The sequence below is a fragment of the Pinus tabuliformis genome, chromosome Q (assembly GCF_031772625.1).
Source record: "Pinus tabuliformis cultivar Carrire ecotype Pingquan chromosome Q, CPIR1, whole genome shotgun sequence".
Classification (NCBI taxonomy): domain Eukaryota; kingdom Viridiplantae; phylum Streptophyta; class Pinopsida; order Pinales; family Pinaceae; genus Pinus; species Pinus tabuliformis.
The window spans coordinates 1,165,775,012-1,165,799,339 of NC_142296.1; the positions used below are offsets into that span (position 1 = coordinate 1,165,775,012).

The 24,328-nt window shown below is 37.1% G+C and overlaps 1 protein-coding gene across 1 annotated transcript in view; it reads left to right on the top strand.

The window, feature by feature from the left end:
- Nucleotides 1–24,328, top strand: part of LOC149223813 (putative ADP-ribosylation factor GTPase-activating protein AGD15) — a 114,555-nt gene that overhangs the window by 21,234 nt on the left and 68,993 nt on the right. Inside the window, exon 2 of the mRNA XM_089383411.1 lies at nt 18,827–18,885. Coding sequence (XP_089239537.1) covers nt 18,827–18,885 — 59 coding nt within the window. The remainder of the gene's footprint in view (nt 1–18,826; nt 18,886–24,328) is intronic.

The following is a 24,328-nucleotide window of genomic DNA, read 5'->3' on the forward strand; positions in this document are numbered from 1 at the left end:
TTTTCTGCTTCTTGCCTTGCATGAGAAAGAGAGGAATGAATGTGTCCAAATGAGGTCGAACTGTCTCCTATATATAGGTCTTCCAGGGGTACGAATTCCAGCTTCTAGGCCAACTTGACAGGCTGGTAGGCCGACTTGGTCTTGGAAGGCTCAGTAAAATACAAAAATAATTCTTTTTACAATTTACAAGATGCCTGATGGGGTCTTCATATTATGGCAATATCCCTATTTGACTTCTTGACCTAGGACAACCCTAGAAGCACTTTCAATTAGTGCTTGACCTATAAAATAAATTTCTTGGGCAAGAAACTTTAAGCTCAATAATAATAATAATCAATTTTCTTTCCTTTACAAAATACAAGAATCAAAAGTGCATTTCATATTTATGACGACCGAACCTAGTTACACTTTCTTCAATACTCCCTCTTAACTAGGGAGGTATTCATAAATGGTACATGGCTATTCTCAATACTGAAGAGATCTCATAAGAAGAATCATACTAGTAATCCATTTGTATAACATCATTATAACCAACATTGTCACATAGCAAGGCTTTGACTAACAACTCTATCTCTCAATAGATCAGAGCACAATGTTGGCGAGACCAATGATTATAGAGACCTTCATCATTGTCTCTCAAGTACATACCCACCTGGTGTTCACCGAGTATGACCTTTAGGACTATTCTTATCTTGGGTCCCCAACCCTCAAAGAATATCGGTCCTCTTGCCTACTGTTATCTTGGATGCCCTACCACATCCTCAAAGAGTATCAGATGCCAGATGATTACTCAATCCTCCATTCTTTCTTCCAAAATGAAGACAAGAATGATGTGTTTATCTCTCCCTCTCAACTAGGGAAGATATGTCAACCAATCCAAGCTTGTTTCCAAAATACCCAAGCCTCTTATTGGGAAGGGATTTTGTCAAAATATCAGCATTTTGATCATCGGTGGGGATATACTCCAGCTTCAGTACACCATCTTGTACCAACTTTTGAATGTAGTGGTGCTTCTTGTTAATTTGCTTCGTCTTTCCATGAAATACCGGGCCCTCAGACAGTCTTATACAACTGATATTATCACAATGTATTATGGTAGGGTCCAACGGTCATGCAAACAGATCAGATAACATCTTCCTTAACTAGACTCTTCCTTGCTCACTTCACATGCTGCAATGTACTTGGCCTAAGCACTACTCAAAGCCACTGTCTCTTGCTTTTTGCTCATCCAAGAGACCATGGAGGATCCCAAGCTAAAACATCCTCCGGTAGTGCTTCTTCCAACCTTCTTGCTGCCTCCCCAATTGGAATCAATACATCCTTCTAGATGAACATCTTTTCCTTTTTCATACTTCAAGAAGTAGTGGACGGTTCCCTGCAGATATCTCAACATATGTTTGGCAGCTATCCAGTGATCATGTCTAGGCTCCGTTTGAAATTGACTGAGAACATTTACTGCAAAACATGTCTGGCTGAGTATTCACTAGATACATTAGGGAGCCAATCAATTGTCTGTACTTAGTAGGATCCACTGGACTGGATTCAAAATTCCTTAACATTTTCAAGTTTGTGATCATCAGAGTTGTCATGGGTTTGCATTCCATCATATCAAACCTTTCAATAGCTCGATCACATACTTTCCTTGTCCTAGGTAGATTTCATTTGGTTCCTGCCAGACTTCCAGTCCCAGATAATAATGCATAAGTCCTAGATCCTTCATATCGAATTCAACTGCCAACAATTTCTTACATTCTTGAATTCTTTCTTCATCACCAGTTATTAGAAGATCATCTACATATAGAAAAATGATGACAGGTTCATCATTCTCTACTTTGATGTAGAGATTGGGATCTACTGTGCTTTTCCTGAAACCCAAACTTTTCAAGTATGCATCCTTTCTAGCATACCATGCCCTAGGAGCTTGCTTGAGGCCATAAATCGCCTTCTTCAATCTGCAAACATGAGTTTTTCTATCCTTTACTTCGAATCCCAATGGTTGTTCTATGTAGACTTCTTCATCTATGGTGCCATTCAAGAATGCTGTTTTGACATCCATTTGATGTACCTTCCATCCCATTGATGCTGCTAGAGATATCAGAGATTGGATCGTGGTATACCTTGCTATGGGAGCAAAGGTCTCTTCATAGTCAATGCCTTCTTCCTGAGAGAAGCCTCAAGCCATGAATCTAGCCTTGAATTTATCTATGCTTCCATCTGCAACATGCTTGATCTTATACAACCACTTAGAGGTTACCAGTGATTTGTTTTCTGGGCTTGGGACAATTTCCTAGACTCCATTCTTCATAATAGATTGGTATTCCTCATTCATTGCATTCTTCCATTCTTGGTGTTTGGCTGCTTCTTCGGAAGTGGAATGTTCATCTTCAATGAGCTTCGACATGTATGCAACATATCCTGAGTATCTTTTCGGTTTCTTGCTCTCCTTGAATCTTCCTCTTGCGGTGTGACCTTCTGCTTCTTGAAGTGTAGAAGTTAACCAGTTAGGTCTTCTTCTTCTTTCAGGGAGAGAGATTGTTCACTGGAACCTTCTTCTTCATGATGAGAGACTTCTTCTTCCTTATTAAACTCTTCCTCAAACATAGGAAGATCCTCCTCATCAAAATTGGATGGGAGATCTTTGGATTTCTTGAAGGCAATGTTCTCATAAAAAATTACATCTTTGCTTACTTCTATTTGATGTCTTTCTTTTATGTAGATCCTGTAAGCCTTGGAAGAGTTGCTAGATCCAACAAATATTCCTCTCTTGCGTGCGGGATCTAGCTTCTTTCTTTTGTCCTTGGGAATGTGAATATATATAGGACACCCAAATATTCAGAGATGATTAATATTTGGTTTCTTCCCAGTGAAGACTTCTTCTGGAGTTATATTGCCAAGTGACCTGTGAGGACTCCTATTTTGGATGTATATTGCAGTCTTTGTTGCTTCTCCCCATAGAAATTTCGGTAGATCTTGATAATAGAGCATAACCTTGACACTTTCTTCTATAGCTCTATTCTTTCGTTCAACTACTCCATTTTGCTCGGGATTGTATGGAACTATAAGCTCCCTCTTAATCCCAGCCTCCTTACAAAAAGCAATGAGTTCTTTGGAAGTATACTTGCCTCCATTATCTGACCTTAGAATCTTTATCTTTCTTTCTGTAAGATTTTCTACCTCTGCCTTGAATTCTTGAAATTTTATGAATACTTCGTCCTTGGATTTAAGTAAATAAACCCAAGTTTTCCTTGAATGATCATCAATGAAAGTAACATAATATAGATGACCTCCAAGTGATTTAGACATGGGACCACATACATCAGAGTGGATGAGATCTAGAATCTCTTGAGCTCTAGATGTACTATGTGCAAATGGTTTCTTTGCATTCTTTCCTAGAGCACAACCTTTGCAGACTCCTTCATGGTCTTCTTTGAGATTTGGTATCCCATTTACAATGGAGTTTAGAGTTGGCAAGATCTTGTAATGAAGATGGCCCAATCTTCTATGCCAAAGTTCACATGGACTTATCTCAATGTGGACAAGTGCTTGACTTAGAGGAGATGAGAGTCTGTAGAGTCTTCCTTCTCGAACTCCAATGGTTCTAGCTTTTTCAATGCTAGAATCTTTAGCCCAAACCACTACTTTATCGTCTGTAAAAGCAACTCTATCTCCTTTTTCTTCTAATGATGAAATATAAATAAGATTTTTTGCACAAATCTGGAACATATAAAATGTTGTTGAGATGAATGTTACCTCCTCCTTCTAGCTCAATTGATGTAGATCCAATGCCTTTTACCGGATAGCTCTTGTTGTCACCAAGCTCCACAGAGTATGAGGACTTCCCTTTGGATAGGGTTTTGAGTTGCTTGTGATATCTAGTCATGTGTCTTGAAGTTGCACTATCTATCACCCATATATTTTCATCTTGAAATATTCCAGTGAGCGCTGAGAACAATCCTTTTCATTCTTTGAAGATTTGACACTTTGCTTGTTGAGACTTGGTAATTATGAACACTTCTTTTCAAGCCTCTTCATAATAGAGTTTACCTTCTTCATGCCTTGTGCAAACCTAGCTCTGATACCATGTTGAAGAATCTAGGGCAAGATGACATTAATGATTCTTCTAACTATGATAACTGCTTGTGATGTAAAATATTGCCAGAGCTTTTCTAGAGTAAGGCACCCAATTGTAATTTCTCACTAGCAGCTTTTGTTGAAGATATTAATAAAAACCATCAGATTTGAGAAAAGGTTTTCCCCACATCGGGATTTTTTCAGGAACATTTTGTTTTGTGATTTCTTTCTCGTATATTTCCTGTAAATTTATTTTGTGCTTGGTGTTGTTCATGTTATTATTCGTTACTTCTTGTAAAAGAATTAGTTTGATGTGAATAAGTAACATGAAATAATTAACTGGGTTAATAACATCTCCTGGGTAGCCAGAAATTTCACAAAGCAGTGGTTACCATCCAAAAAATTGTAGAGACACCCAAGTGCTGGTCACCTTTGGGAGCAATAAATAATGGATGTTGGCACTATTAGCAATAATCATTTAACTAACTCATAAAGTGGGACGAAGTTGTTGGTTGAATTTACAAAAAATACCCATGCCACTAAATATATGTTATACACAATCATGCATAGTTACTAAATGGCTGATTTATTGTCACAAAAACCCAATCTATGTATATTTGAACATGGACACAAGGGTATCAACAAATTTACAAGGATTGAATACATGATGACTATAGGCTTATAAGGCTAAAATAGCAATGTTCCACCAAGTTTTCAAGACAAGGGTAGCACATGAACGAAGAGACGCACAGGGGGGGCGTGTGGGAGCTCCCCCAAATTTTATGGAAATTTAGGGGGAACGGGGGCACATGTGGTATATATATATATAAACATGATTCAAATTCAAATTCAATAATGAAATACAATCATTCACACATTGTAAATGATTCAATGAAATAGAAATAGTAAAATGTTGTATACATTGATTTAAATTCATCATTTACCATTCTAGAATCCGATTAGTACTAAGCAAAATAGTATATATATAAACATGATTCAAATTCAAATTCAATAATGAAATACATTGATTCATACTAGTGAAGCACCACCCAGATTAAACAAGAGGGTAAGGATGGGTCTATGGCTGGGCTGGGTCACCCACATAGAACCCATTGTCTAGACCCAAACTCGACAGGTTTTCCATTAGACCCGGCTACCCGTATCAAATCCTCAGGAAGCCCATAAGACCCTTATCGGAACCACATAGGACCCGTCAGGCATGAACAAGCACAAATTGTCCAAAATTTCGATTTTTTCTTTTCTTTTTTGGAAATGAGGTGGAGGGAAAGGGAAATTGGAGGGAAAAAAATGCTTTATAAGCACCTCTCTCCCTTCCATTTCTCATTCAATTGTCATTTGAATGTTTGGCTAATTTGTGTGAGTGTTGAGAGTAAAGCTAAAGTAGCTTTAAGGAGCTGTTGGAGGAGGCTAAAGGAGGCTTCATGAACCTAGTTAGAATGTTTTCCATGTATTCATTTTGTTTTTTTTTTGTTTTTAATTTTTTTTATGTTTTCAAAATTTTTAATTTTTTATTATTATGTTTGGGGCTGCTTGTGGCTGAGTGTCTCAGCCTCACAGGGCCACTATTTGGCCAAAAGAATTTGCAAATTAAAAAAATTTTAAAAACAAAAAAAATTTAAAAACCAAAAAAAATTTTAAATTTATTTTTTTCTTCTTCCAGATTTTGTCACCATGCCACCAAAGGGTTCAGATAGTCTTGTGATTCGGCATGGGTACATGGTCAACGAATCATTGCCGGTAATGACCACAATATTAAGTGCAATTATTGCAATACCACAATGCATGCAAGCATAAATAGGCTAAAATACCACCTAGCCAAAATTCCTGGGAATGGTGTGGGATGTTGTCCAAGTTGCCCTGATGAAGTCACTACTGAAATGGTAACTTCTTTGGAATCCATTAAAGAAGCAAGTTCAAGGAAGGATGAGATTGTTGGGATAAGTAGATCTTCATCTTAGAGTGAAACACAGTTTCAAAGTCTAGGTATTGGTAACTCCTCTTCAAGTGCTGTGGCAAACAAGAGTATAACCTCTTCTTTCTTCAGTCTTCGTACAACTCTAGGATCTCAACCAACCTTGGACAGTTTCAATGAAAAGAAGAGGAAGGAGGCAGATATGGTAGTGAGGAGGTTTTGGTACCATAACAGTCTTTCATTCAACTTTGCGAAGTCTTATTTTTATCAGCCCATGGTGGATGCCATTGCAAGTGCTGGCCCTAGATAAAAAGCCCCATCTTATAATGCACTTAGGGGGAAAGAGCTAGATGAGGAGCTTGAGTGTGTCAAGGAACAATTGGAGAGCGTTAAAAGCTCATGGAAATTTATAGGTTGTACAATTATGTCTGATGGGTGGACAAATCAGAGGGGTAGAACAATAATGAATTTTGTTGTAGCTTGCCCTAAAGGAACCATGATCCTAAAATCCATTGATGCATCTGCAAATGTAAAAGATGCACATTTGATTTTTTCATTGTTGGTTGATGTGGTGGAGGAAGTTGGTGTTGCAAATGTTCTTCAAGTAATCACGAACAATGCAACAAATTATGTGGCAGCTGGAAGGTTCGTTTGTGCCAAATATCCCACCATATTTTGGACTCCATGCGCTACCCATTGCATAGACTTGATGCTAGAGGACATTGGGAAGTTGGAGTGGGTGCAAGATGTTGTGCAAGAGTGCAAGCATATTACCAAGTATATTTATAATCATGCTTGGGTGTTGAACCTTATAAGGGAATTCATAGAGGGTGAGCTTAGTCTTCGAGCTGTCACACGGTTTGCTACAAACTTTCTTTCCCTCCAAAGCCTTTTGTATTAGTACCAAGCTTTGAGAAGAATATTTTGTAGTCAACGATGGGTATTTTGGAAAGATAGCACAAAACCAGAAGCAATGTCTGTGAAAACATTTGTCTTTGCTGATACTTTGCGGGACAAAGTCACTGAGATTGTCAACTTCACTGAGCCCTAAGTTGCACGAAACGGGAAATGGGTACGAGTTTCCGAAACGGGCACGGGTATAAAACGCGACCTCTCCAAATTTTGGAAACGGGGAAACGCGATATATATATATATATATATATATATATATGAATTTAGGACATTTAAGAAATGTTATGTGCAATCATAAAGCATACATGATACATTATAATTTATTACATTTAAACATTATGATTAAATTTACATCACATTTACTCATGAATGATCACATAATGAAAATAAAAATATCGGAATATCCAAAAGCAACCTTTATTATATATCCAAATCTCAAAATCAACCTTTATTATATATATGAGGCTGCAAGTACAATAAAGACTATAAGGCTGCAAGAACTATAGAGACAAAAGACTAATCCTCATAAAAAATAGAAGCAGAACCATGCTCAACAGTGGATGGTGGTGCTGAAGAAGATGATGGGCCAATTCCACTTCCAGGCTGGACCTCAATATTCAGGGCAACAAGAGAGAGATCCAAATCAGGACTTTCTGCATCCACATCCCATTCTGGACCCCTATGAGATGCAAGGTGAAGGTTGGAGTGTACATAAACAAGATCCTCTGCCTTCTGTGAGCCCAACCTATTGCGCTTCACAAAGTGAATAAAATCGTAAGTGCTCCAATTCCTTTCTGCTAATGAAGAGCTTGCCACTTGTGAAAGAATACAAATGCCAAGGTTTTGCGAATCTACACCATTTGCTCCATGACAAAACCACCACCTAACTGGATTCATGGTGCTTCTCTCCTCCAAAGCTGATATATCTGCATAATCATCTATTCCTGCAGCAAAAGTGACAAATTCTTCCTTTACCTCCCTGTGTAGATGAGGAGGAAACATTCTCAGAAGGGCTATTTTCACCCCATTAGCCACCTCTCTATCCTTATGGGGTGCCTTCCTCTTCCCATTGCTTTGAGCAATAAGCTCGTCATCATAAAATTTGGGGTTCAAGGCATGTGCTAAAGTGTGCAATGGAGTGTTGAAATTGTTCCACCTATCAACAATGATTTTCTTGACTAAACCAGCAAAATGATCATCAACAAACAAAAGTTGTGGAGACTCTTGCGAAATGATTTCCATAGTTTTCTCAACCATGGAATCCATGCCATCATATACCTCTCCTAAGAAAGGTTGGTTAGTGTCAGCACTCCGAAGAAGCTCAAATGCAGGAGTTGTGAACTTTAGCAAGAAATCTATCTTTCTCCACCAATCCTCATCAGGGCACAATCTACGCACCATATATCCTTGCTCTGAATCTGCTTGTCTCCTCTCAATCCAAAGTTGACTCACCACCATAGAAACTAATGCATGCTTAACCTCAACAAGGCGGCGCAACATCAGGGAGTTTGAGGCATATCTTGTCTCAACAACTTTTAACAACTCCAATTTGGAGTACTCTCGAAATATGGCCTAAGATTGGTGGTGGTTGGTGATGAATTTGACAATCTTCCTTGCTTCCCCTGTGATTTCCTTTATCCATGAAACTTTGTTGTCGATCTCCTCAATCAGATTCAGATTATGGACAATGCATGGTGTCCAAAAGATGTGGTCATACCTCCCCTCAATAATTAAACCTGCAACTTTGCAAACTGGTGCATTATCCGTGATAACTTGCACCACCTTGTTAGGCCTTATTTGTTCAATAGCTTTTATAATAACATCAACAATGAACTATGCATCTTTTACCTCTCCTGAGTAGTCTTCTGCCTTGATAAACATTGCTCCTTTGGGGGAAGTGGCAATGATATTTATCAATGGTTTGCGCCTTGTATCTGTCCATCCATCTGAGACTATGGTAACCCTAGAGCTACTCCAGGAAGAACGAATTGGTGATAAAATATCCTCCACAAGCTCCTTCTCATTTTTGAGAAGCTGAGTTCTGACTTTCTCATAGTTGGGCCCCTTGTACCCTTGAGGAGCTTTGTTAATTGCCCTTATCATATCTTGCCAGTAAGGAGAGCGAACAACATTGAATGGGATACCACATGCATAAATGCACATAGCCACTTTGGAATCAGTTTCTTCTCTCGCTTATACATTCACCAATTTAGCAATTCTGCTATCGTGAACTGAAGGGGATGCCCCTATGGTATTTTTGGGTGATGGTTGTTCATGTTGTTGAGTGGCACGGACTCTCCTATTTCTTGCTTCAACTACAATCCTTGGCTCAATGTTAGATGGAGCTTGAGGAGTAGCTTGAGTAAGCTCATCATGCTTTCTCTTAATAACATCCGCCTCATCTTGCTCTCTTTGATATGCCCTCCTTGCCAATGGGTCTGCTATTTTTGTGCAACCCACAACCCCTTGTCCTCCTCCATGCAAAAGATGTGCCTTCACTCTTGGGTAGGAGCCCTTGTACGAATTATTGCAAAGATTACATCGCCATTCCCATGAGCCACCACCTCCACATTTTTGAAGCTTCTGAACATGCCTCCAAAGAGGATAATATTCAGCCCTTGGGTTGGCCCTAGGGCTTGAACTTGCAGTTGCATTTTGGTTGGAAGCCATTGTTGCAAAAATAAATAAAAAAATCAAATTTGTAAATAAAAACTTTTTTTCATATTTTTGGCAGCATAAGCCCTCGAAACATTGAAGACATAGTAGGAAAAAACTAAGAAAATGAATGTTGCTTACCCAAATTATTTTTTTGTAGCTGAAGCTACCCCAAAATGCCAGAAAAGACAAGAAAAATATGGTTGTAGCCGAGCCAAAAGCCAAGAATGCTATAGCCGGAAACTCTGCACACCAAATCTGTTGCTGAAATCCCTTTCTCTTGTTGCTGAAATCTTCTTTTCTCATTGTTGAAAATGCCCTAGCTGAAACTACTGCTCTCTTCCTCTCTTCTCCTTTGCTAAAATCACCAGTCTTTAAGAGAAACTACTTGCTCAATTGTGTGATGAGAGAATGAGGCGAAGGTCACTTTTATAACTTGAGGGAGGCATCTAGAAGCAACTAGAAACCACTTTAGTCGCTCAATAAAAAATAGAAAACAAAATAATAAAAAAACATAAGAAAAAGTCAATTTGCGTGGGGAAACTCTGCTGTATGGCCTGGAAACTCGTTTTTGGCTGTACTGGTCACGTTTCCTCCTCGAGAAACGGGCCAGTACGGCTGGAAACAAGTTTCCGGGCTGTACTGTACGGGTTTCCCCATTTCCGTTTCGTTTTCGTACAGAAACGGACCCTAGACCCACGTTTCCTGCAATTTAGACTGAGCCCCTTGTGAAAGTCTTGAGATTGATGGATGGAGAGAAACCTGCAATGAGATATATTTATGAGGGCATGGACAGGGCTGAAGAGGCCATCAAGACTTTCTATAAGAGAAATGAATCTAAATATCTCCCTATATGGAAAATTATTGATTCTAGGTGGGACAGTCAACTACATTCACCATTGCATGCAACATGAGCATATCTCAATCCGAGCTTATTCTATAATGAGGGGTCTAGCATTCAAAGAGATCCTGAGGTGATGAGAGGTGTCATGATATGCATTGAGAAGATGTTCTTGGATCAAGATATTCAGGACAAAATCAACATACAATGAGATATGTACAAGGAAGCATCTGACATGTTTGGATTCAAATCAAGCGAACGTCTCAAGGAAAAGAAAATGCCTTGTAAGTGCAAATTGTTAGAACTTAGCTTATAATTTTGCTAGTTCTCTTTTATATGTTTGGCATTGCAAATTGATAATATTTGTTGTTATTTTTTTACAGCTCATTGGTGGATAGGTTGTGGCACTGAGGCACCACAATTACAAGAATTCGCCATAAGAGTTCTGAGTCAACCCTACAATGCTTCTTCTTGTGAGCGCAATTGGTCAGTGTTTGAGCTTATCCACAACAAAAAGAGAAACAGGTTGGAGCATGAGAGGTTGGAGAAGTTGGTTTTCATCTACTACAACCTTCGAATGCTCACAAAACAAGTGCAACCAAAGGATGCAGATCCAATTTTATTGGATACTATTGATTTAGAGTCTGATTGGGTTGTGGAGGAGGAGGCCCTTGATTTGAGTTGGCTTGGTGAAGAGATTGAGGATCTCTCTAGTTTGCCATCTCAAATGGAGACTCCAAATACACCCGCCTCACAGTTGCTTCAGCCTTCCGATGTTACCACTAGCTCCACGAGGAATTATTTTAGGCATGGTCGTCCATGAGTGATGAGACTCAAGATTATTATGAGACAATCATTTATGATTTATGACATATGTATTTGAATTTTGAACTTGATGACATTTTTGATTTTAATTATGGAATCACGAGTCCCTTTCTTATTCAGTATCTAAATGTTTTGCTTACAAAAATTGAATATGTTATGTTGTACTTTTATAGATATGAGATGATGTTATGAATTATTGCATATATTGTGGTTTTTATAACTTATAAAGATTGGATATCTCATTAGTTTCTTTTTTGTGCTTAAAATTTACCATATTTTAAGTTTTTTTTTTTTGTATTTTGATGAGTCTTATAAGGGTCATTCCTGAGTCTTATATGAGTCGACGAGTCAATGCCATGACGAGTCTTATACGAGTACGAGTCGTGCAACATTGATTCATACATTGTAAATGATTCGATGAAATAGAAATAGTAAAATGTTGCATATATTGGTTTAAATTCATCATTCACCATTCTAGAATCCGATTAGATTTAAATGCAAATTCAATAATGAAATACATTGATTCATACATTGTAAATGATTCAATGAAATAGAAATAGTAAAATGTTGCATACATTGATTTAAATTCATGATTCACCATTCTAGAATCCGATTAGTACGAATCGAAATAGTGGATACTAAATTTGAAGATTGGAATAGTAAATTGAAATTACTCAAACTCAAAAATAGTAAAATGTGATGAGTCAATGACTCAGTATGGTCATCAATGTCTAGAATCAAGACTCAAAAGTTAAAACTGAAAAAACTGAACAATGGACAATGAACCTATGCTATTAGAACCGGATTAGCCATCGAATTGGTCTACCCCAAAATCAAGAACTAGAGAAAAACTGTTCCAAAAAACTGGTTGACCAAAAATTACATAAATATTCAAATTTTGAAAAATACATAAATATTCATATGCATCCATATAAGTCCAAACCATTATATACAAACATGCAAAGTTTCTCATAGATATAGCAAGCGAGGTTGCATATAACCAAAATAGAACCAAGTGTAATCCATCTTTGAACCAAAAATACATCAACAAAGAGGCTCTCAATGGCCTCTACAGTCTATAAAAAATCATGCTACAACAAATACCTACATATCATCATAATCATTGCTTATATTGTGACCACCATCATCATTATCACCCTCTAAGCATTAAAATAAGATAGAAAAAGCTTAACATGTCAAATTGAGATTTTGCTTGGGCGATGGGAATATTTTACTAGGGTCATGAGAAAGGAGTTCAACAATCAATGCCACCAACATTGAGGTACATAGGGGGCTTGACGCTCTTGATTAAATGTTAGTTCCGTACCCTCATACATGATAGAATCCAATGAAAACGTTGCAATGCCCCCAATATTGAAATGCTGAAAACTGTAAAGTCTATTGGATTTTGAGTGGGATCTAAAATTCTACTTTCTCCATATGAAATTGAATGAGGTTGGAACCACTTTCAGATATCCTAAAACAATTAATTGTAATGTTAAAAATTTAAGTAAAATGATGAAAATAAAAGATAAATGAGAAAATGAAAGATAAAGGAAATAAAGGAGAATGCCACAAAAATAAAAGATAAAGGAGAAAATGAAAGATAAAAGAGAATGTCACTTTTATTAGAATTTAACATTACCATTAATTACATAGCAATAGTAGGGCCCTTGGATTGAATATTAGGCTTCTCCATTCATAAACTATTGATTTTAGGCAAAATTCAAGGGGGCACCCACAAGCACCCGTTTTTGGGAAACACATCCCCGACATTGGGGAAACATTTGCCTGAGTTTCCCTAGAAGGGGGATGTGGGGAAATGTTTCCCTAGGCATCCCCCCATCTTGGGAGTGTGGGAATGCAACCCCCACCCTGGGGGACACATCCTCATGGAACACTTTAAAATAGTTTGAACAATTAATTGTAATGTTAAAAATTTAAGTCAAATGATGAAAATAAAAGATAAATGAGAAAATGAAAGATAAAGGATAACAAAGGAGAATGCCACAAAAATAAAAGATAAAAGAGAATGTCACTTTTACTTTAAGAATTTAACATTCCCATTAATTACATAGCAATAGTAGGGCCCTTGGATTGAATATTAGGCTTCTCCATTCATAAACTATTGATTTTAGGCAAAATTCAGGGTGCGCGCCCACAGCACCCGTTTTTGGGAAACACATCCCCGACATTGGGGAAACATTTGCCTGAGTTTCCCTAGAAGGGGGATGTGGGGAAATGTTTCCCTGGGCATCCCCCCCATCTTGGGAGTGTGGGAATGCAACCCCACCCTGGGGGACACATCCTTCTGGAACACTTTAAAATAGTTTGAGTTGTGAAATTAATCAATTATGTTCTGTTTCAATTTTTGAAAAATTTCTCTCTCTCTCTCTCTCTCTCGATATATATATATATATTTTTTATGCTGCTTCCAACTTCTTGTTTCTTACAAATTTGAGTGAAGCTTCTAGCCATATCAGATATCTATACCAGCATACCCAACATACCCACATTCCAGAAACCCGTGCAACATAGCTAAATTGTAAACATCTGTAAGCATGCAGGTTGTGTATGTCTAATATGTGATGCATGGCATACAACATAGTTCAGGGTGGTTCTTCTCCAACCTTTATGGATGACAAACTGTACCTGTAACACATCTCTTTTGAGATGTGCAATTCGTTCAACCAATGTTGTGAAATCCTATCTCATCCCACTATTCTCAATTTTAATACCATGGAGAGCAACAATTAAGCTTGCCTCCATCTTTGACAGAGTTTTCTTCAGCTGCCCTGGTTACCACTCCAATTGGTCTTACCCTCTCCTTCTTCCTGTTGCACCATCAATACTTCCTATGGACATCCCTAACTTAACCATGTATCTCAACAAATTCATAACTGTTCCTGTATTTACGATGAAACTCATCACTGATGCTGGAGACGCCAGCTGTTGCTGCTTCCCACATCTGAAAGGTCAACACTCATTGTTTTCTACTGTCCCCGGTCCTTGAGTTTGACCTTCACTGATCCACTGCTTGTGATTGCATGCTCCTTCCCTGATCTTCAGACTCCCCTATCTCCCACTTTGCCTCCCCGGAGTTCCTCAATGTCAGACCTTGATTTCCTATGCCTTTCCTCAGTCGCTGAAAATATGGCAGGTCCATTCCCTCCCTTAAGTTTCCTGCAGCCTCGAAAATGAATTCATGGCTTAGTGAATGCAGATTTTTATGTAAATATATGGTTTACACAACTCTTCTACATTTTATGCAATTTGCCATCCTGTATTGAAACTACTTGGTCGTAATTTTTATTTTCTTTATTGTATCTAGAGGAATCAGCAACTGGGCCGGTTTCATATTCATGCGGCACGGTGTTGATTCCAACTGCTACCACCATGACCTCTAGGTGCCTACATATGCACCTTCTGCAGACATGGGTTAATTTGGTTGTTTTGAACCTCAGATCTCATAGTTTACATAATTCTTCATAACACGGCCATCACCATCTGCTGCCCAGGGGTTGAAACTACTTGGTCATAATATACTAAATGGTGCTTTTAGTTTGATTATTGCTGGCTGTGATATGTCAACTTTACTTCTTTACCTTCTATTTTTCATGAAAAAGAACTTTACATTTGATATTTGTTATCAGAAATCACAATATACCTTATAATGTCTTTACAACACTTTCTGAGCCGCAAAATACTCTGTAACCTCAAAACTACTACAGTTTGTCATCTAACCCTACATATTACAGTCTTCCTGGACCATTTAAGTCCCCTGTTATATCACATAAAACATTAGTAAAAAGTAAACATTTTGGTGATGGATTTCTCCATTTTGGTACTCCTGTTCAAACAATGTTCCTTGCAAAGAGTGAGCTTCTTTTTATGACCTGCCAGCTTTGACATTGAATTGTCTACATATATGTGAAAAAGAGATATCAATAAATTTGAGCTTTACCTCAAGAATCCTGTTCAATATTGGGGAAAGAACCAGATTCTCAATAAAGCATTTACCATTAGCCCAATGCATTAAAAGCTTTGAATTCCCAACTAGCACTAGAGTATTGATACCTCTGTCTGCTGTCTTTTGAGGAGTATCCATGGAGCCATACATTCAGCCCTATTATTAGTGCTCTCAACGCTTGCATATTTCAGATAAATATAGTTGTTTTCTTTTAAAAACAAAATATCCCTGGAATCACGCATTCATGGAGTCCCCTGACGAGCTTCATCAAAGAACCCCCATTCTTGTGTAATTTATTTCAGGCCTTCTGAGAATCTTTGTGGCGTTGTCTTTTTAGGCTTCCAGAAACTGCTGTATGAGAATCTAACTTTATGAGCAACCAGCCCCGGATTTTTTTCCCATTCCTTGAAATATCATGTAATTTCTTGAAATCCATAGTCTTTGGATGAGAAAACAAGGGAGAGCTTTCTGTTCAGTGGCAGAATTATCAAAATACAGATTTCTAATGCTCTCTACCAAAGGCTCATTTTCCCATCTGTTATTTTTCCCAGCTCCCTGGAAGACTTCCTTCCGGGACTCTCTAGAGAAAATACATTTAACAAAAGATATATTAACAATTTCTTCATTGGTTTTACAGTAGATACTAGGCCCTTGCCAGTTGCCTTTTTGATCATTGTTTAATGTTAAGGATTTTTTTTGAGGGAGCTAACCAAATTTTATTTTTTTTCTTCAAAGGACTTTCGAGTTTCCAAGTTGTCTTCCACCACCTTTTGGATTGCACCATTTCTGCTTCTTTTATCTCAGAATGATACTGTGTTTGCAGTATAATTTCCCGAAACATTGTTTTTGGACCATTTTAATTCTTCTTCTTTTGCTGATAGTTTTGTGGCACTGTGTTCTAGCTGATTGGTGAATCAAGTCCATTCTTCATTTAGATCATTTTCCTTTGTTACCATATTGGAGATTGCCGAAACCAAAGAGAGAGACCTCATTATCCAATTTATTGTCTGAATCTACATACCATCTGCATTAGCATCTTCATACTTCTTTACCTATCCATCAACTCATATTCATTTGTTTTGTCCTGAAACAAATACTTTTTTAAGCTTTGCAGGAGTTTATTTGAGTAATGTATCAGCTGATTTATTCGTTTCCTTTATTATCCCACAATGAAGGAGGTTTATTTCCTAGTCTCCTTGAAGTTTCCAATTCATGTTAGTCCAATTATTGGACATATTTTTTTCTTAAATAGCCAAAATAGAAATTTGTATTCATTCAATTGTTAGCTGAGCTGAAGCTAGCAGTGGTTACATTCATCAGAGTTAAGAGAATATATGAAAACTGTACAAATTTCTATAGTAATAACTATAATCATTAATTCATTCTCCAAAAAAGAGTTTGACATATTTCTACTAGTGGCTGGTGCTTCACATATTGAAACAAAATACAAACAACTTGAAAGAACATTAAAACTCATTTGGGCATTGCCTTGTGCTTCCTGTCCCTCTGTTGAATGGGGGATCTTGGGTCTTTGGTCTCCATAGGATCGTGATTTTGGTTGACTGTTTCATTTTCCATCATCCAAGCTTTAAGTGAATTACCGGTGTCATGTTTGTTGGAGGCAAAGAAGAGAGTCCATATGCTGAGGTAGAACCAAAGAGCAAAGTCTATTGAACTCTACCTTGAGAGGATCAATTCACTGCTTCTGAAGAAGAAGACTCATAAAGCATTGTGTGTGACACTAGCTTGCCCAAGCTCTGTAATTTTGGAGGAAACCAGCATGAGAGCATCACTGTTACCTAAGAGCTTGATTTATATCTTCGTGCCTGTGGAGAACCCTTCTAAGTTCTAACTTCTTTAATATCATTATTGTCCATGGCGGACCTGGTTATGCCTTACACACTTACAAAGCCAAGGACCAAATTGTATGGGCTAGATAAAACAACTGGCCAGATAATCAAAATAAAAACCCTGAAACTCTAAAACCAAGTTCCAAAACTTTGAAGGAAAAGAAACTAAAATTTGCTTGGCTCTGACTGTTCTGAATTGTCATTCTGAAGACACCAGAGACAATAGAAATCAAAGAGAAAGGCTAAAGACTAGGGCTTACTTGGCCAGAGCATAGGAAGATACCAACATTGGAGGCCCAGCGTGACCCAAAACCACTGCCCTTGGGCAACCCTCGATATAGTTTCGCCATGTCCACATCAATAGACCCAATGCACCTTTGTTACAACTGACAACCCTAAACTCGTTGCCAATTTTCAGCTCCTGCAATACCCAAGACGAATTGGCCAGAACACATTTCATAGTGGATGGCAACATTGACATAGTCGCATAATTCATGCTGGCGTCATACCTGTGCATTGAATTAACATGGGTGAGGCCTGCAAAGCCATATGAGGACGGGGAGAAGGCCTCCATGTGCTGTCCTTCCAAAGTCGCCTTCAATTGTTGGTTAATGGTACTTGCATATTGGATTGGGTGCCAATAAATATCCACTAACAAATAGATCATGGGAAAAAACTATAGCTTAATACCCCATTTTTGTTCAGGATCCTTGGATCTGAGGTGGTGGCAACCTTTGTCCAAGGTTCTGCTTCTCCATTCATTTCTCTCTTTATGCGGTAAAATGAGACTTGTAAAAGTTGTGGAAGGACTTGCTTGATTTGAGAGGTGATTAGATTCGATTTACTTCCCCTTGGGCTAGCTAGGCTGACCATTGCTTTGATAATCAGCATTGAGTCCCCAGATGCTATCATTGTCCTTAAACCTTTGTCCTTTGTGATGGAGACACCTCGCCACAGCGAATAAGCTTCAGCTAAGTTGTTCGAGATCTTCCTTAGCCCCTAGATGTAATAGACACCTTTGTTTCCTCTGGGATCATGGAGACCCATCCTGCACCTGCCACTTGTTTGGACAGAAATTTAACTATCAAAAGGGAATCCCCAAAACATACAAGCTGCCAATTCTCAGGTTTATCTATTGAAAATAGCCAACACTTGAATTAATGCTATAAGTATAAAGTCTGCCTCATTATTTGTTGAATGGCCAAATCCTATGACATATAGGCTTTCGTACAATGATATGGCCTTCCTGACTTATCAAACCACCTCCTCCAATAGGCAACCTGACCTGTTTTCCTGCAGTTATCTTTGACAAAGTGAGGGCCTTAGTGACATTGTTTCTCTTTTCCCTTAGTAACAGTATCTTTGTTCATTCTTTTTGTGTTTACATTAAAGAAAAAGGCAATTAAATTTTTTTTGGTGTTTGGGTATACGCAAGTTTTTTTGTTTTGTTTAAATCATACTTTAGTGTTTGCCACCTAAATTAATGCACATCAACATGAAAAGTGTTATTACTATAATCCTCAATCAGATTAATTAGTTTATTTGTGACATCAAAATTCAATTCAATGAAAAGTAGCAGGCTGATGCTTATAATTAGAAGGAAAGGTTTGTATAATTTTTTTCCCTCAACTCTGCTAGAAACAGTCTAACTCCCCACTCGCCCCCTCTTTAAGTCTTTTTCCTTGTATATGAGTCATTATGCATTTGTCTTTCATGTGTGACTAAAATTATAAATGAGGATGTAAATGTATTTAATTGCTATTTTGCAGATATTGGAAGGCCTTTTAAAACTACCAGACAACAGGGAGTGTGCTGATTGCAAAAGCAAGTATGTATTCTACAAAGTACAGATTGATTTAATCAGTGTAGAAATCTCTGCGTAAGCTAATGATTGTGTTTCTATAATTGTGGTTATGACTGTAAGGCTTTAATGCGATAATGTTGTGCATTTGTTTTCTATTAGACTATTTAGACATGGTTACTCTTACAAGTGAGCTGCTGTAAAGGCTGATGAAAACCAAGTTTTAAAGTTAGATACAAGCACTGAGAAAAGGGGTGTAGAAAACATCATCTTAAATGATAACAGTATTTTTTGTGCGTTGCTGATGATAATCTTCTTGTTATATAGTTTGTTATGATATGTTGTCGGGATTCCCTTATGATACAAGGGTTTAGAATGTTTTTTTTGGTTGCTAAAATAGGGAAAGCTTTCTGTTATAGATAGTGTGCAAAATTGGGTGCATAATGCATATAGCATCCCTTTTTGCCTCCAATGGGACACGTCTATACAGATTTGCTATATTTATCTGATACCATTCCTTTCCAAACACTATATACAGAACTTAGAACCATTAACACAAACTCTGATAAAAGAAACTACATATAAGGTTTAACCCAATCTACGTGACTTGTATCAGTCAAGTTCAACAACTCAAAAAAACTGCTGAGAGTCGAGTATGGCTCTGAGCATGCCAAAACAAAGTCTGGAGCTAAATGATAGTGACCAAGAACTCAGGGAGCCTTGTGTGCCACCATATCATCTGGAGAAGGAACTGACTTGTTCAAATGGTACAGTACTGATTCTTCTGCCATTGCATCGGTTCTCTTTTGTGATGAGTAACTGATGCAGGAGCATCCCTGGAGTTAGGCAATCCCGCATAAAACCCAAATATTTTGTTTCAATTCAGTTCACAGCCTTGTTTGTTTTTATTTTTGACGTAATTTCCAAGGTATGGTGGTTTACTCCAAAGCTTTGACATAAGAATGCAGCATAAAAGTAACCTTAGACAGTTGTAAAATGATTCATTTAAACGAGTCCTAAATTCACTAGGTCCTGCTTTCAGTGGGACCCACCTTTTAACTTTGTAACTTGTCTCATAATAGACCAAAAGCTTAACTTTAGGAATTTTGGAATGGGGAAGAAGGAAAGGAAAGACTTAACTGACTTGTTCATATGTCATTTGAAGTCACAGACTTTGTAGGACTCACTTTTTGGGACTTTATGTATTTGTTTACAAAATATCTCACAAAACTTTGGTAAGTTTGGGATAATATTGATTGAAAGGGGAGCTCGGGATACAATGGATTGAAAAGAAGCTTTTGATAAAACGATGCAGAGTGGAACTTAGGCTAAAAAGGGATGGAAGTTATCTGATTTTAGAGGAAAAAAGCAAAAGATGTTCAGAATAACAAGAAATGAAAGGATTTGACATTGGATGCAATGAATGTTCTTGTGGTTATTTTGGGACTCTTCAAAGGATTCACTCACTTGTTTTCTCCAAAACTAATCGCGAATTGAGACTTGACGTATGGCCATATCAGCAAAAACTACACAAATTTTGAAATTGTTATTTTGGAAGCTAATTCAATTAGTAGTGTTAGACATGTCAACCATTCGATTAATGGACAGTTCAAATTGTGATAGTTCAAATTCCTCAATGGAATTTCAAATAGTGAATAAGGGGCTTTTGGGAGATAGGTCACTCCTTGACTATTTTTTGTGTTTTCCTTCTGCATTGGATTCTATTTCTTGAGTTTAATTGAAGAAGAGATGTTGTACATAGTTCAAATTTCTCAATGGAATTTCAAAGAATGAATAAGGGGCTTTTGGGAGATAGGTCACTCCTTGACTATTTTTTGTGTTTTCCTTCTGCATTGGATTCTATTTCTTGAGTTTAATTGAAGAAGAGATGTTGTACACAGGGGCTGTTGAGTTTTAACCGTTTTGAAACGAATTTAGCTTGAGAGGCTACATCCTTTTTGATTTTGACTTTGTGTTGTTGTAACCTGACCTAATAGATTGGCCATTGGAATTTGTAAAGTATTGCTTTGACCCTTGTTTTTTGCAATTCTGTTTGATTTTGATTAATCTTCTAGTGTGTTACTTCAATTTGTAGGGCCTATGCCTTGCATTTGTTGGTATCAACATAAGTTTGATTCTTGTGTTGATGAAAACAAATCCATTGATGAAGATTACTTGATAGAGTCATTGTGGAGAAAAGTAGTTCTAGTGAGAGGGCACAAGGAAAATTGCTTTCATTTGGTGTTGCAACATAGTTCTAAGTTAAAGGGACTCATAAGTTGAAACTATTTATTTGAGGAGTTTTTCATTCTTGGTATGATGCATAGAGGAGGAAGAGGAGTAATGAATAAAGAATTGAAAGAGTTGAGAAGAATTGAAGAATTTGAAAGTTGAAACATGATAAAGTGGGGATGTAGAAGAAGAATGTTAAGGCCTCATGGTCCTTGTGTCAAGGCCCAAGTAGGCGTTCATTATTAGTTTATTAGTTATGGTTAGATCGTCCTTCTGGTAGGTCATATCATGTCACTTTATCTCCTATTTATAATAAAGGAGATTCATTTGTATAGGCATCATATCTTTTCTTGTGTATTGGATTCATTGTAAATGGTGGTTACCAAGTGGACGGAGTGCTATTCATTGACTTTTTATCATTTTCAAGGCATTCATTTATAACATTTGGTAACGGGGCTATGAACCTAGTGTTTTGCTTCAATTAAGACATCTTAGCATTTTAGCTATAATTATTGAATGTATATTTCCACAGTTGTTAGTCATGGTGTAGAAGCGATTTATGGAGAAAACTGTGTGATGAAGATGTTATCTTCATCACACAATTTTCACATCTTTAGAAATCGCTTCTACACCATCTTTAGATTTGGACGTTTCACATCTTCATCACACTGTTTTCTCTAGAAACCGCTTCTACACCATTTTTGCTATAACTTTTTTCTAGGAAGTTTAAGAGAATGAAGTTTTGAGGAGATTGAGGCGAAAGTTTAGGGTACACCTAGTCAAAATTTCAAGATCCGGTTCATTATAGTTTCATAGATATAACCTATGGAAGATAGGGTTTGTGATTAATCTTGAAATCAATGTTAAAGTAGTCATCTTGGAGTTTTCACTATAACTCCTTTTATGGGAAGTTATAGATAGTGAAATTTTGTGGAGACCGAGGAGACATATCATAGTATAGGTGGTCAAAATTCCAAGTCCCAGTTCACTATACTTTTGGATATATAGTTTATGGAAGATAGGGCTTGTGACTAATGCTAAAATTATTTTTAAAAGTCATCTTAGAATTTTTACTATAACTTTGTCATTCAAGATTCATACTCCAAGATTTTCAAAATCTTGAGATGAGAGTGAATTATGTGGAATTTTTTAAAGATTTTGACTCATTATATTTTATGATATATATCTTGTGGAGGTTAGGGTTTTTGACTAGTTATTTTCTGGTAATTTTAAGAGCTTTTTATGGGGTTAGCAAGCTCATTTAATAATTTTTTCTAATTGATGTGTTCTAGTGTCTTTAATTTGTCATTCAATGGGTAAAATTGTAGCCAAGGAAGAAACACGCAGGAACAACACATGGTTTGACCTAGTTGGAGACTCTTGTAATCCCTATTAGTTCTCTTTTGAGTAGTATCACATCAGACAATACTTGTATACAAAATCTCACTTCCATGTTCCTTTGGGTATATAGGAAGTCCCCTAGTCATACCTAAACCCAACTTTAGATAAGCTGATTGGTCGTCTTGTTGTTGCTATAGTACGTTGGGAACAACACTTGGGGAGACCATTCTCAAGTACTTGGGTAGTCAAGTAGTACAACTAAGGGCACGATTGAGCCTCCTTAGTTAGTGCCTTGAGATATTGAATCGAGTATTATTGTTGGACCTTGCACATCTATTAGAGAGCTATAGCACTTGACATTCCCTCGTCATCATGACTTAGTAACTTTTTTAGTGAGCTTATGCACAGAGGTCAACCATCCAGATAGTCTCCAAAGTAAGTTTGAAGTGTATGCAACTTACAAGTGGCATAACTATTGATTGGAAGATCTATTTGTGGTGATTGAAAAATTGTGATAAAGAGGAGTATTATTATATTCTCATATGGCAAAATATTCTAAAAGAAATATCATTGGTACTCATAAGAACTCAAACATGATTTCTGAAGAAAGTGAAGACTTAGAAAATAGGTTAACCTAATTAAAGAACCAAGTTGATGAAAGAGTGGTAGTGTGTTGAAATAAGTCGATTTTATTGCATTCGCAGGAATGCCTTAAGAAGGAGATATGGAAAATTACAAAATTCCATGGAACAAAAGATGGAATAGTTGGGACATAAGATCATATGATCATACAAGCCTTAGATGGGAGGCTTCATAAAATTGACAATGTGACTAAAGGGACTCATGAAAATAAAGGTGATATCCATATTGAACAACTTTTCAATAATAAGCATTTGTCAGGTGATTTAACTCTAATAATGGAGTTACTTATGGATGATCTCCAAAGGCTATGAACCTTCCCAAGGTTGTATTAGAGGAGTTTGATGGAACAAAGGCCTTTTCTTGGGTGAAAGACCTTTGTATAATATTTTGGATAATAGAACAATATTTTGAATTTATAATATTATGGATGATAAACAAAATATTTACATAGCAACTTTGTGCTTTGAGATAAAACCCTATCAATGGTATCAATGGATGGTTAAAATGAAGCCCCATTCTTATCAATGTACTTGGGGTTTATTTACAAGAGACTTGGAATCACAATATAGGAATGTTTAGGAGCAAGACTCTTTTAATCAATTTATAGGAATCAATCACTTAGGTGATGTTGAAGATTATAAGTCAAGATTTCAAATATTGGCCACAAGGGTGGATAACATAAGTGATGAACATCTGGGAGGTTTACATGGGTGTATTAAAAGAAGATATTAAACATGAGTTTTTTTTAAACATCCTGAAACTATTATGCAATTTTCTCATCATATTCAAGTGAAGAATAGGGCTACATATATGTCTACCACTGGATCATATGCAGGAAGCAAAGATTGGTTTGGTGTTCATAAGACAAAAGGAAATGGAGGAAAGAAGAAAAAAAGGACTATGCTTTAGTTGTAACAACAAATTATCAAAATGGCATAAATGTTAAGAAACAAAGTTTTTCACTTTGGAAAACAATGAAGAGGAAGGGAAGCCATCTACACAAAAGGATGAGGAAGATCCTATCAAAAGAGCATGAAAAGGATGCCAAAATTGTTCACGACATTGATTTAGACCGGAGCCAAATATCTGTTCATGGATTGGCAATTCTATTAACACCTCAAACCTTCAAGATTGCAGGATACATTAAAGGTCATAGTGCTCGTTGACTCGAGTAGCACCCATAACTTCTTTTGATAAAATATTAGCACAATGCCTCAGTTGTTTTGTATATCCAATGAAAAATTTTCAGGTTTTG